The sequence below is a fragment of the Urocampus carinirostris genome, chromosome 1 (assembly GCF_059441175.1).
Source record: "Urocampus carinirostris isolate Australia breed hairy pipefish chromosome 1, RoL_Ucar_1.0, whole genome shotgun sequence".
Taxonomy (NCBI): domain Eukaryota; kingdom Metazoa; phylum Chordata; class Actinopteri; order Syngnathiformes; family Syngnathidae; genus Urocampus; species Urocampus carinirostris.
In genome coordinates this window covers 38,484,164-38,496,150 of record NC_142349.1, presented here as the reverse complement: position 1 = coordinate 38,496,150, position 11,987 = coordinate 38,484,164, and the positions used below count along the sequence as shown (strand labels likewise).

Genomic DNA, 11,987 nt, shown 5'->3' with positions numbered 1-11,987 from the left:
CAGTGGGGTCTGAGGGCCGGGATCCCATTAAGCAGCAGTTCCTCGCTGCCGGCCGTAATTGTATCGTCGAGGGTTCCGGGCTAGTCCCTTGCTCGATAAGCGAATTTTAAGGTAAAATGGGGTGATGGGGTTATGGTGGTCTTGTAGTTATGGTACTTTTTGAAATTGCTTTCACACACACACTGAAAAAAACCAAATGTTAGTTATTGGTCCATCTAAATGCCGTGACTTGTTCTCAAAAACTGCTCTGAACATTGAAAAATATAATATCACCCAGAGTGACTCAGTCAAAAATTTAGGTGTCATATTTGACCCCGATCAGTCCTTTCAAACACACGGTATGAATATTACTAGAACAGCTTTTTTCCATCTTCACAATATTGCTATGCTGTCTCAGTCAGATGCAGAGATTATAATTCATGCGTTTGTTACCTCCCGTCTCGATTACTGTAATGCACTACACTCCGGTCTCCCGAAGTCCAAAATCAAGAGCCTTCAGCTGGTACAAAATGCTGAAGCGAGGTTTTTAACTGAGACAAGAAAGATCACATTACCCAAATTTTAACTAACCTGCATTGGCTCCCTGTTAGCTTAAGATGTGATTTTAAGGTTCTGTTGGTCGTATACAAAATCATGGATTGACTTGCTCCCTCATATCTTTCAGATATAATCTCCCCCTATGTTCCGGTACGGAGCCTTTGCTTTGAAAATGCTGGTCTACGAGTGATCCCAATAGCCAAGAAGAGATCCACAGGTTCGAGAGCATTCTCCATTCGGGCCCCGGTGCTGTAGAATGCTCTTCCCCCTGAGATTCGATCTGCAACCTCAGTGGAAATGTTTAAATCTAAGCTTATATCACACTTCTATTCTATAGCATACGAATAACCTATATTTTATGTTGACAATATCTGTGTATGATTTGCCCCCATGTAGGTTTTAGATCAGGGAATGGTGTAATAATAGTCTGTGGTTTGCAATAATCTGTGGTCTGTGCAGCCCTTTGAGACTCAAATAACCATGATTGACCTGAAAATTGCTTAAATTGGTTATCGCAAAATTTTGACTAAGAAACATTACACCTTTTGCATCAGCTCTTGCCATGTGGCTGTGGGTGATGTTAAAGGGACATTGTGGATCATTTGGCACCTCCTTGTTGTAAAAACAATAACAAAAAACACAACAACTTTGGGGCAGCACGGCGGCGCAGTTCTAAGGTCTTGGGAACCTCCTGTGTGGGTTCAAATCCAGCTACCGGACTTCCTGTGCGGAGTTTGTATGTCCCCCCCCCCGTGCTTGCGTGGTTTTCCTCCGGGCACTCCGGTTTCCTCCCACATTCCAAAGACATGCATTTCAGGTGGATTGGCCAGTCCAAATTGTCCCTAGGTGTGAATGTGCGAGTAAGTTGTCTGTCCCTGTGTGCCCTGCGATTGTCTGGCAACCAGTTCAGGGTGTCCCCTGCCCACTGCCCGATGATTGCTGGGATGGGCTCCAGCACCCCCGCGACCCTACTGAGGATAAGCGGTGCAGCTAATGAGATGAGACAACAACTTTACTCGCTGTCACCATCTACTGCCTAACGTCATCATTGCAGCCTCAGACAACCAGTGAAATGTTCGTGCAAGTATGTGCATTTCTCATACTGGCTTGAATGAAGTGTTCTCTTTTTATCATTCAAGTTGGCGTTTGAAACAAAATGATCGGCATTTATACAGCGCTTTTCAAGTCAATGAAGACTTCCCAAAGCGCTTTACAATGTGCTTCACATTCACACACACTCACACACCAATATCGACCGTGCAGCCATGCAAGGCGCCAACCTGCTTATTGGGGGCATTAGGGGTTCAGTGTCTTACCCAAGGACACTTCGACATGTAACACGGAGGAGCCGGGATTCGAACCTGCGAACTCCAGACGAGCGCTCTACCTCCTGAGCTAATGCCGCCCCCAAATATGGAGTTTGGAGTGAAAAAAAGAAAAAAGGCACTCGCAAGCACTCCCTCAACCACATTCCTCCTACCAAATGTGTTTTCTCTCAAACAGCTTTGCTAAAAGTAAGACAAAAGCAGACTGGCACAGTGGAAAATAAATCATGAGGGCTCTTTGAAACCAGTTGGGCATTGTTAAAACATAATACAGAACATATTTATCTTTCAGCTTTAAGGACACCTCAAACGACACATTCCCATTTTTACAAAATATATATCATAAAAAATAATTTTTAAAAAATCCCCCCCAAAAAAGTCCTAAATTGAGACATGAGCATTTATTTCACTTATAGGGAGTTGATGGCCATTTTGCTGCTACGGGTACCCTAAAACCTCTAAAAGGTAGGAGAATATAATGAGAAGCGTTTGGCTCACTGAGTCTCCATAGTTTGTTTTCTTCCTATTGGTTTTTAGCACACCTAATCTGTTTCACCACAACATACAGCAACATCTAGTGGTCGATAATACACTGATTTCTATGCAATAACTCAATGTTTTTTGGGCTGACATACTGTAATGAAAATGTTTTAGATACAGTACAATCAATGGGTTTACACAACAAAATTATTAAATCCACTTGAAGTCAAAGAAAATGATTTCCCTGTATTGAAGTGGCGACAGATGTTTAAAAAAATGTTTCACATCCATTAGTTTATTCTCCAAACTGCTTATCCTCTCTATGGTCATGAAGGTGCTCGATCCCATTCAGGCTGGGCAAGGGATGCCATGGACTGATTCCAAACAAAGACTCATTCACACATGCATTCATACAGTACCAAGGGACAATCTGGAGTCACTAACCAATCTGCCATCCGTTTTTATAATGTGGGAGGAAACCGCAGGGACCATTGAAATCCCACACAGGACGCGCAAACTCCGCACTAAGAGGTTGGCAACTCTAATCAAACCTGAACTCCAAGACGGACGAGATAACAGTCAACCATCTTGCTGCCCTTATTTTACACGTTAATTACAAATTCAAATTCTTTTAAAGCCAAATTTTCATTATTTCCACTACCATTAAAATAAGTATTCCGATGTGAATCATGTATTTTGCAAATCCACAAATATATCTGCAATTTACATATGTGCTTTTTAAACTTGCGGGTGCATTTATCTAGACGTTCTTTTATCTATCTTGAGTAAACAGTGAGATTTGTGGATATGAACAATATGTGCATAAATATTGATAAGACAATCTCATATGGGTGTTGAGTAAAATGACGATAATATTTAGCTGCCATTTTCAGTTGCAGAAGGGAAACGCTACTTTTTTTGCATGGCCCATAAGTACAGAATTTTTGCATTAAAACACAGTTCATGACTCGTTTAGGTCTGCTACGCAACTGTGCTCGTGGGCACGACCCGTAGGGAATGATAGCGCTTCATCGGACAATGCCCTACATACTAATGCCAGATGCAGTTACTCAGGCGGTAAGATGAAATGCAATGGCAAAACGAAGCCACCAGAGAGCAGTGTTGGCATCAATTTTAGGCAGACTTTTTGCGAAATATAGCAGTAATTTCAAACATTTACAAGCACACACCACAAAATTCAAGCCCCTTTCCACCCTTGAAAACACAACATTGACATTCAAGAATTTCAAGCACCCGTACAAGCTCTGTATAAATTAATTTTCTCAACTCATGTTATTCAAATCCTTTTTGTACCATACTTACTATGTCACGTGTGTTTTTGACAACATTAAGGCCAGAGAAACTTTATAACAAGTCATCTTTTATTGAGAATCGTTCCCAATTGCATTTCAGATATTGCGCGACAAGATGTTTTTTCCACCCATCTAAGAACTTTGATCATTGATAGAAAAGTGTCCTTAGGTGAAACTTGAGTGCTGCACAAATGTATAGGTCAGTTTTTACATACTTCAGACAGCGGGAGACATGGTACATCCGGTGCAGTTTCTCAAGTTCAGATTGATTTTCTCTTTATAGTGAAATAAATGAGTTATGACTTTCCGCAAAAGGCTACTATCCAAGTGCAATTAAAATTAAAAAACAGACCAAAAAAAATAAATCTCAAGTGGACTTTTTCTGCTTCTTCTTTTCAGCTTCTTCCTCCTTTTCCTTCTCAATCTCAGCCACAAGGGTCTCGATCTCCTTGGACTCTAAGATCTGGTGGGACAACAAACCTTTATTATGAGCTCACAAGTAACGCTAGCCAAAAGTAAAGGTGACGTGTTTGCGGATCACCTTTAGTGGTTGATTCCGTCTGATGACAGCCAGTTCGATATTTTTGCCTCCTGACTGGACCACCTATTGAAAAATCAATAAACTTTTAAGTACTGAAGGCGGAGTTCATACACTTTTTTCATGGCCAAATTCAAACACTTTTTAAGGACTTTCCAAGCCATTTTCCAATTTTTCTAGTACCATTTAAAGAAGAAATTTGGTGTAAATCATAATTTTAAAGAGCCACAAATATGTATATCCCCTACTTACGACCATTCGACTTGTGCAAAACGGTAGATACCAACATTTTTTGGGGGATGTCGAAAATTATCCAGACATTGCTGCAAGTTAGATTTTGTATTGTGTGCACCTTTTTCCGAGTACAGGACATTACTGTAGTGCTTCTTTCCGCCGTGTGACGTTTTGAGAGGTTACCCACCATCCATCCGTAAGAAGAAATCCAAACATACTACGTGTACTGTATCTCTAACGCGCCAAGAACTTTGACGTTTTTATTGTTTAATATCTCGTGCATCCATTCAATATGGGTGGTGTTAAGAAGAGGTGAGCCAATTCTTTTGAAATGAAAGTGGAATAAGCAAGATTGATGCGGTTGAGAAAATGGTTGGATCGCTTTTTTTCCTCCACTTTCTACCACGGAGGAGGTAGTAGCCTAACTCTTGAAGCCCATTTTCCACAAGTAAGTTAATGTTCTCGTCTCATTAGCTGCACCGTTTATCCTTAGTAGGATCGCGGGGGTGCTGGAGCCCATCCCAGCCATCATCGGGCAGTGGGCAGGGGACACCCTGAACTGGTTGCCAGCCAATCGCAGGGCACACAGGGACAGACAACTTGCTCGCTCATTCACACCAAGGGACAATTTGGACCGGCCAATCCAACTTAAATGTATGTCTTTGGAATGTGGGAGGAAACCGGAGTGCCCGGAGGAAACCCACGCAAGCACGGGGAGAACATACATACTCCGCACAGGAAGTCCGGTTGCTGGATTTGAACCAACACAGGAGGTTCACAAGACCTTAGAACTGTGCCTGCACACGCGCTAACCACTGCGCCGCCGTGCTGCCAAGTTAATCTTTATAGAGCATATTATTTTATGATTTTTTTATTTTTTAGTACAAAACAATTCAAGTTACTTATACAAGCCTTAAACATACAAAATATAACACTGAAGCAACTAACGAACAAATTCAACATACGAACCATTGTCAGGAGCTCGTTTGTAAGTAGGGCAGCATCTGTATATGCCATTTTTAATCTTGCATATGCATTTATCAAGACATGTCTTTACATATTGAGTAAATCACAAATATGTCCGTTTTGAGACGAATCTCTCCCCATATAGGTGTTAAGTAAAAAATGACAGTAATATGTAGTTTACATTTTTAGTTGCAGAAAGTTCTTTTCATAGCAATTTACGACAGGGAAACACTCCCTGAATTTTTTGCAAACCCCATAATAAATTTCCATATCTAATGGGTAATCCTTGCAGTAATCCACAGTTCATACTGCCCTGTTTCAGTGAAGCATGCACCTGGTCCTCTTGGTTTGACCCATAGGAAGTGATGATGCTTCATTGGACAATGCAATACAAATTAATGCGAACTGCTGTTAATCACGATGGAAGAATAAAAGCAATGGCAAAGGTAAGCCACAAGAGTACTGTCTGCGTCATTTTGAAACAGACATGTTGTAAACATGGCCACAATTTTAACCATTTACAAACACTTTTCCATCCCTAAAAAACCCAATATCAAAATTAAAGCATTTTCAAGGATTCCAAGGATCAGTATGGACCCTGGGAACGGGAATCAAATTGTTAAAAGGCACTTTATATTTATTTACAGAACTGTATATTTCTTTATTAGTTCTTAAAGGGACAGTGTGTATTATTTGACCACAAGATGTCACTGTGAAATAAAATGAATGAAATGATCTGCATTTATATAGCGCTTTTCAGGTCAATGACTTCCCAAAGCGCTTTGCGGCAGGGTGGCTGGGTGGTTAGCCCGCAGCCCCATGGAGCATAGGTCCAGGGTTAAATTCCCGCTACCACAGCCTCTCCATGTGGAGTTTGCCTGTTCTTCCTGTGGGTTTCCTCCCACAATCCAAAAACATGTATGTCAGGTTAAATGGCCAGTCTAAATTGTCCCTCGGTGTCGTTTGTCTCTGTGTGCAATGGAACTGGCTGGCAACCAGTTCAGGGTGTCCCCGGCCCATTGCATGAAGATGGCTGGGATGGCTCCAACACCCACGTGACCTTATAAGCGGTGCAAAAAAGGGGGTGGATGGATGGATAGATGTCGCAATATGGTGTAGTGCAACTGAAATCATGTGCTACAATGAATACAAGCACATAGAAGTGAGCATAATGCACTATTTTTAATTTATTTTACTTTTTTTCCCAGCCCTTCAAAGGGTTTTTGGGGGTACCCGTAGCAAGATGGCCGAAAATTATGTATGCTCCCTCTGAGTGAGGCTTATTTTATGTAAAGAAGATGCTAACTTCTCGACCTTTGCATGTGTATAGGATAGTTCATGTACTTCTGCCCATTATTAGAATCCATATTTATTTTTTAAATGAATGAAGTTTTTAACCAATAGGAGGCTCTAAATAGTACACACTGTCCCTTTACGCTTTCTGATATCTTTATTTCAACAAGAAAACTTACTTATTCATGGACATCCATTATAGGAAAGTGGAAAATCACAATCTTAATTTTAGCTTAAGGATTTTTTTCAATGTTTTTTAAACAATTTGCCAATTTCTCACCCTTTTAAAGTAATGAATGAGGTGAAAGAATGTTAATTGTACTCCGACCTCTGGTTTGTGGATTTCCTCTGGCATCTTACTGCCTCGTACAGGTTTTTCTAGGTACTACATGAAGCATTTGTTTTTAAGACTCACAATTGCAAGAGTATATATATGATTGCATGCTGTGTTGGTCATCTCAATTACCCCAAATATATCCATTCTTTTTACTCTCTAAATCACTCTGTGTATTTCCTCAAAAAAATATTACTACACATGCAAATACAAAGGTCTAGTTATTAGCTCAACCAGTTGTTTAGTAAGCAAATAATACTGCTACTTTAAAAGCATTTTAAACATTCCTCAAAATTAAACACACCTCAAGCAAAGCTTTGATTGCCAACTTGATGGCCTCGTTGTCACCAGCGATAGCTTCATCCGTGTAGTTCTTTTCAAGGAACTCCCGCACTGTTTTGGCACTACGGCCTATCGCGTTGGCCTGAGAGAATAAGGAAGACACAGCATTAAGACAAAGAGCATGAATAATGGAAACGACCAAATCACTTACTTTCCAGGCGTGGTAGGTTCCCGAAGGGTCAGTTTGATAAAGCCTTGGAGTTCCATCATAGTCAAAACCGACAATTAAAGCAGAGATGCCGAACGGCCTGCGGCCATTACTCTGAGTGTATCGCTGAGAATAATGGAAGTCAAAAATATTTCTAACCATGGGAACGTGAACACTACACAGTGTGATTTTGTTACAAAATTAGGTGCACCTGTTTCAATGTGGCAATGTAGCGTGTGATGTATTCCACAGTGACTGGATCTTCCACAGTCAACCGGTGGCTCTGACACTCCACACGCGCTCTGTTTATCACGATGCGGGCGTCTGCCGTCAGTCCTGAAAAAGGTAAAAGGAAAAAAAAATCTATTACGGTTTCATTTTGTTAAGAAATGATTATTCTTGGTGTTGTTGTGCTCAAATAAAAAATAAACCCAAACCCCCCTAAAAATCTCATTTGAACCCCCATGAAAGTTATGAACAGAATCGGTGGCAGAAGACAGCCTTGGAAGAGTCCAACTCCCACTGGAAACGTATCCGACTTACTGCCGGCAATGCAGACCAGACTCTGGCAACTGGCATTCAAGGACCGCAGAGCCCGGATAAGACTGTGCGGTACCCCATACTCCCCAAGAACCCCCTACAGCCGGGGTGGCCAACCCGTTCTTTGAGAGCCACATGTCCTGCATGTTTTTGGAGTTTCTCTGCTTCAATACAGGGGATTCCAATCACCTGGATCATTATCAAGCTCCCACACAGCTTGCTAACAAGCTGAGAGACAGGAAACCTCTAAAACATGCAGGATATGTGGCTCTCAAGAACCGGGTTGGCCTCCTCTGCCCTACAGAGCTCCCTGAGGAAATCAGTCAAATGCCTTTTCCAAGTCCACAAAAGAAATGTAGACTGGATAGGCAAACTCCCATACACCCTCGAGGACCCTGCAGAGTGTGTAAAGCTGGACCACTGTTCCACGGCCCGGACGAAAACCACACCGCTCCTCTTGTATCCGAGATTCGAACTTCCTAACGGAACCTCCTCTCTAGTTCCCCCCAAATAGATCTTACCAGAGAGGCTGAGAGGTGTAAATCCCCTGTAGTTGGAAAACACTTTCCAGTGCCCCTTCTGGAAAAGGGGGACCACCACCATCCCAAAACTGCGACATAGAGTGGAAAAATACAATAAATGGATTACCTGCAAACGCCATGCAGACATGCTCATCAAGGGCACAGATCTTGCGGACGGTTCTCTCCTCCTGCAACTTAGCTACAGATTTTTTCTCGACTCCGAGGACGACAATATCCTTGCCTCTGATTCCAACCTTAAGACCCAAAACAGAAAAACATAAGACAAGGCCATTCTCTGTAAGGCAAGTCACAATTAAATATATAATAGTCACTATATAATATATAGTAATATAGTTTTTTTTATAGCATTCTTAATGTAAAATATCCAGTTTTTCTAATAGTTATCTGCAAATAACCTTTGTCAATGGATTGATTAAATTGATTAACATAAATTTGAAAATTTAGAGAACATGAATCAATCATTTAGATTATGGGTCTCCAACGTGGTGCCTGCAGATCTGTTCTGAAAATAACTCACCAGTGCTGGGTTATTGTAGTTTTCTAGCAAAGAGTTTGTTGTAATGGTTGTCAGTCTATCTAAACCCACTTCCAATAATTAACCTGGTGATAACAATAACAACATAGTAATGACATGATTAGTTGTTTTTAGGAATGCATGTCAAACTGGTAGCCCATTGTATCAATCAGTAATAAAAAGTATCCCTCATCTTCTAAAAGGTTGGTGACTCGTGATATGCACCATACCCAGCCTTCATTCTCACATCTAAGATTCTGACTTTGGCCTCAAAATGTTGTGCATTTTTTCATCAAAACAAGGACTTTATTCTTTAAAACAAAGAGTAGCTCACAGCTTGAAAAGGGTAGGAGAACCCAGATGAAGCTATTGGTTTGCGTAGAAAAAAAAGAATCGTAGGAGTAGGGTCCAAACCCTCGCCCCCCTAAAAACGGAATTAAGGGGAACAATTTTAAAGAAAATAAAAAAGATTAAAAAAACTACATTAGATTTGCCATACCGTGTCCGCAATTTCACAATAACAATACAGTATCAAGAACATTGTTGATTTTAATTGGTTTTCCCTTATTATAGTTAACAGGAAATAGTTGAATATACCATTTAAAGAAGGTGAAAATAGGATAAGATGAATATGTTCTAACCCAAAATATGTTTAATGGTAATTCCGTCAGAAATTGATCAGTTCTTGCATCTCAACTTCGAATTGTAATGAATTTTAATACCACCCCCAAAAAAACAACAATTGAAGCCGTGAGCAGCATTTAAAAACGCGCTCTAGTAACTTGCAAAGTCAACATTATCTAAGCATGACACAGCGCCAAGATGCGAACCAGTAACACTTTGGAGTAAGTCTCCAAACAAAACACATATCTACAACACACTACTCGTTCATTTGAGTCTGAATAACGTAATCGCTATAATTGCAATATAAACAAAGCTTTACTAAAAGCTAAATCAACAAAAAGGCTTAGCTATAAGCTAATAGCTTGCTAGGGCTTTAGCTTTAGTTTCATTCCCCGACTGACCGCCGTGGAGCCTTTCTTCACAGCTTCTTGTGCGTACTCCACTTGAAAGAGATGTCCGTCCGGAGAGAAGACGGTAATAGCTCGATCGTATCTTGCAGCCATTTCCTCGCAAGACGCGTACAATCATAAAATTAAATCGACACTTGGCCAAATGATTCAGCTAGATTGTAGCCGCAAGCCACTCCAATAATGCCGCTTGCTAGAGACAGCGCATGCGCTTGAACTCTGAACTCGGAAATTCTTACCATCCAAAAATGCTGTGATCGAGTGATACTTTAAAATGATGACGATTGCATGTTTGATATAAACGTATGTGCTTTCTTAAGTTAAAATGATAAATAAAATGAAATAAGATAAAAATTATAAGTACAATATTGCAGTGTGTTTTATCAACTTCATTGGTGATAGGTCGTTCACGAACGAAACGTCTTCAAGAGCCCGCTCTTTGAAGCTAAGGCTGCTCCCTTCAAGACGTGACCTCTCTGCCTGCCATGCGCTCTGAGGAGGGGGGGGGGGGGCAGCCCATAGTTCAGTAATATGACAAAAATAAAAAAAGTACTACATGTTGAGTAATCAGTCAACTCAGGAAAATGAGCCAAAATCGGATTCATTTTAATGATATTGATGGCTCCAAAGCAAAGTGTATTGTCATTCAGTGGCAGAAGTAGACGAATTAGTCCTTCAAAGCTGAGGCATTTTCCAAATGCCGTTATTTAAAGCCACAGTGTGTAATATAATACAGTGGAACCTCGGTTCTCGACCATAATCCGTTCCAGAACCCTGAACCGATTTGTTCGATCACCGAAATGTTTTTTTCCCATTAAAAGTAATATAAAATCGTTTTAATCCGTTCCAACACCCTGAATGTTTACCATGAACATAAACATGAAGCTAACCCAGGCTAATCGTACGTTCGCGTTAGCGTAATCTTCCGTACGAAAGATTACGCTAACATGAACGTGTAAAAATAAAAAAATCAGGTCGTTTACACGTCATTTAGCACCCGGGTCTCCACAAAAAGTGGTGAGCGGTTAAAGGATAAAGAAAAGAATTATGAATAGGATTTCTTACCTTTGTGGTGGTCTGCAGAAGCCATGCTCTATTCCCTCGAAAGAAGGGAAACTGGCACACCTTCTTCATATTTTGCTAATATTTCGTTCTTAAATGCAATAGTTGTACGCACTACTCTTCTTTTTTCACCTGTAGCAACTTTGCTGCTTGCACCGACCTTCTTCGGAGGCATAATTAGGGGCTAAAACACTCCGTTCACCGATATTAAAAGCAAAAGCGAAAAGAAGTGCGCGCACACGTCATAACAGTTCTTCACGAGGAGTGGGGGCAATCTACACCCGTACGCCGCTCAGCATCGCACCAGAGCGTACCGGCGTTCCAACTCCGATTTTTTAACAAAAATCAAAGCAAGAATTTCTCGAAATTTTTGGTCGAGAACCGATTTGTTCGAACTGAGAGGCGTTCGAAAACCGAGGTTCCACTGTATTACTAATATTTGACCACTAGATTGCAGTACATTGTCTGAAACCAGCGCCACAGAGCACAACATAGCAGATAGATGCCAACATGTCACAGACTTCTACATAGGGATTACACTATGAAAAATAAATACAAATTTCCCCAACTATATTTTGCCATAAAAATAACGTTGGTGTGATATATAGGCTATGTCTAGTATTCAAATCAATACTATTTTACTGAATGAAATGTTTTTGTACCACTAGGAGGCACTATATATTACACACTGTCCCGTTAGATTTAACTGATGATCTTGATATCTGTGGATTTAGGATTCCCTGAGCTGTGGAATGCTCTTCCCCCTGAGATTCGATCTGCAACCTCAG

The 11,987-nt window shown here is 40.8% G+C and overlaps 1 protein-coding gene across 1 annotated transcript; it reads right to left on the bottom strand.

Moving 5' to 3' along the window:
• Positions 1-3,706: 3,706 nt before the first annotated feature.
• On the bottom strand, positions 3,707-10,360 carry psma8 (proteasome 20S subunit alpha 8). The gene is made up of 7 exons (XM_088338276.1): positions 10,132-10,360; positions 8,699-8,825; positions 7,722-7,846; positions 7,514-7,636; positions 7,325-7,444; positions 4,197-4,259; positions 3,707-4,118 (listed from the first exon to the last, which is right to left on the bottom strand). Exons 1-7 carry the CDS (start codon positions 10,231-10,233, stop codon positions 4,023-4,025), a joined length of 756 nt encoding a protein of 251 aa, XP_088194402.1. The 5' UTR covers positions 10,234-10,360; the 3' UTR covers positions 3,707-4,022.
• Positions 10,361-11,987: the final 1,627 nt, after the last annotated feature.